Here is a 1932-nt window from a genome sequence, read left to right as displayed (position 1 = left end):
GGGGGGGGGTTAGAGAATCAACTGGCCTAGAACTTAAATAAGCTTGGTAGGAAATTTAGTAAATAAAGAACCACTGTCCTCTTCTGGATGTACCAGAGTTACCCTGACATAGGCAGGAATGAACCAGTGAGTCTCAGAAATGCTTAAGTGCATTTCTGGGCCTCTAGTAAAAAAGCTAATACAAAAGCTCTGATGGCACTGTAGGATAAGTACTGGACTACAAACTGTAAGATAGGCACTTCAAGTCCACCAGCCATTCTGTGGGAGATAGATGAGATTTTCTACTCCTGTAAAGATTTATATCCTCAGAATCGACTCAATGGCAGTGACTTTGTTTTGAATTTTTTTTTTTCTTTTTTAAAGGACCTAGTATGACTTATCCTAAGAGAAAGTATATGTCTTGTATATATAAAGACAATCTCATTAACTGCAGTCACCACCATCTGCCTGAAAATATAGTGCTGGGTGCTAGAGGCCAAAGTTAAGAGGTCTCTATCAGCATACAATCACTCCAGTGATTCTTTTTTATTAAAGCTACAGAATAGGTCTGCACTAAACCACCTCATCTACTAAGACAGGTAGCATGTCTGGGACATGATCTGGCAGGGTCACTGTCCCACACAGGGGTATAGCCTCCTCAGCTTGAGGACTCCCACTATTGTGACTACTAACCACATATCTGAAAGTCTGGTTCTTACTTACCTAGTCATAATCACTTTGTAGGGAAATTTCATTTCTTTTGGCTTTCTTCTACCCTGAATGTTCTCAACTATTGGTCTACAGCTTTTAAGTCAATTAAATCCAATATGAGTATGGGTGTACATGAGTCTGAATTGTGCTTACATTTGTCACCTACCGTGTAACAAGACAAAGTCTGTCCACAACACAAAAGAATGTCTGCTATTGCAGGATCAAGAAATAAACGTTTGCTTTTTTCTTTTGATACAGGAAATACATTTCAAAATTCCTGAAACCCAGTAAAAGGTAGGGAAAATCCTGATCAAGCAAAGAAACACTGTAGATTATCCATAATACACTTAAAATTTTACATCGACTTCTATCACAACCTAACAGAATTCCTGCCTCCTTTACCTGCCCCCCACCCCCAGACACTGGACATGTAAGAAAGAAAATGTAAACATGAGGTCCCTTAAACAAATACAAACTAGCTGTCTACAAATCATAGAGTGTGCCTCTAAGACACGGGGGTGCTGACACATATTAGAGAAACCTCACCACCACCCAATTAGCCACACAAACCTTGGATATGAAGATGGTGTTGATTTTGGGGTTGTGTTTGAAATTCTGTAGAATTTGCATCCTTTCTCCCTGGGATGTTGGACCATAAATATAGGGTCTACAGAAGAACAAAGTTGTGTTAGAAAGATTACAGAATCACTCCTCATTAGTGGGAAAATAAGTTCAAGAAAGGATTCTGTCCAGTGGGAAGCCCACTGTTACATAAGAAAATCAGATTGCAATAAAAAAGTTCGGGCTACAAAGACCATGCCCAACTAAACCTCAACCCTCTCCCATGTATATCAACACCCCCCTAACTCCCATTAATTCTATGATCAGGTGGACATCCATTTTGGGGATTTCCTCCTTTATCTTCTGTGTGTGTGTGTGTGTGTGATTTTTATTTTCCTGCTTCAACATCTCTAGTTCTAATCCTTGAGAGTCTATACAAGAAGAATTCTAATGTCCCAGTTTGAATAACAAGGTCAATATTTCAAATCCACCAGATTCTCCTTGGAATGCTCCTCAGAAACCCCATACAGCACTTAACAATAACAAAAATGGAGCTAGGAAATTAAACATTGCTATTGATTATATCTTATATATATCTTGATTATATCAGGATTGTATCAACATTGACATCGAAATTTAAAGAGACAGTATAGACATAAAACCAAACGGCCACCACTCGTC

General features: G+C 38.8%; 1 protein-coding gene across 1 annotated transcript in view; it reads right to left on the bottom strand.

Annotated features, from left to right (window-relative positions):
- The window catches only part of ERCC3 (excision repair cross-complementing rodent repair deficiency, complementation group 3), an 88338-nt gene that overhangs the window by 21584 nt on the left and 64822 nt on the right, over positions 1-1932 (bottom strand). The window contains exon 11 of the mRNA XM_006876566.1: positions 1261-1357. Within this exon, the coding sequence (XP_006876628.1) occupies positions 1261-1357 (97 nt within the window). The remainder of the gene's footprint in view (positions 1-1260; positions 1358-1932) is intronic.

Source organism: Chrysochloris asiatica, unplaced genomic scaffold (genome assembly GCF_000296735.1).
Source record: "Chrysochloris asiatica unplaced genomic scaffold, ChrAsi1.0 scaffold00392, whole genome shotgun sequence".
NCBI lineage: Eukaryota > Metazoa > Chordata > Mammalia > Afrosoricida > Chrysochloridae > Chrysochloris > Chrysochloris asiatica.
Note: the sequence above shows the minus strand (reverse complement) of the source record. Positions and strands in the feature narration are given on the sequence as shown.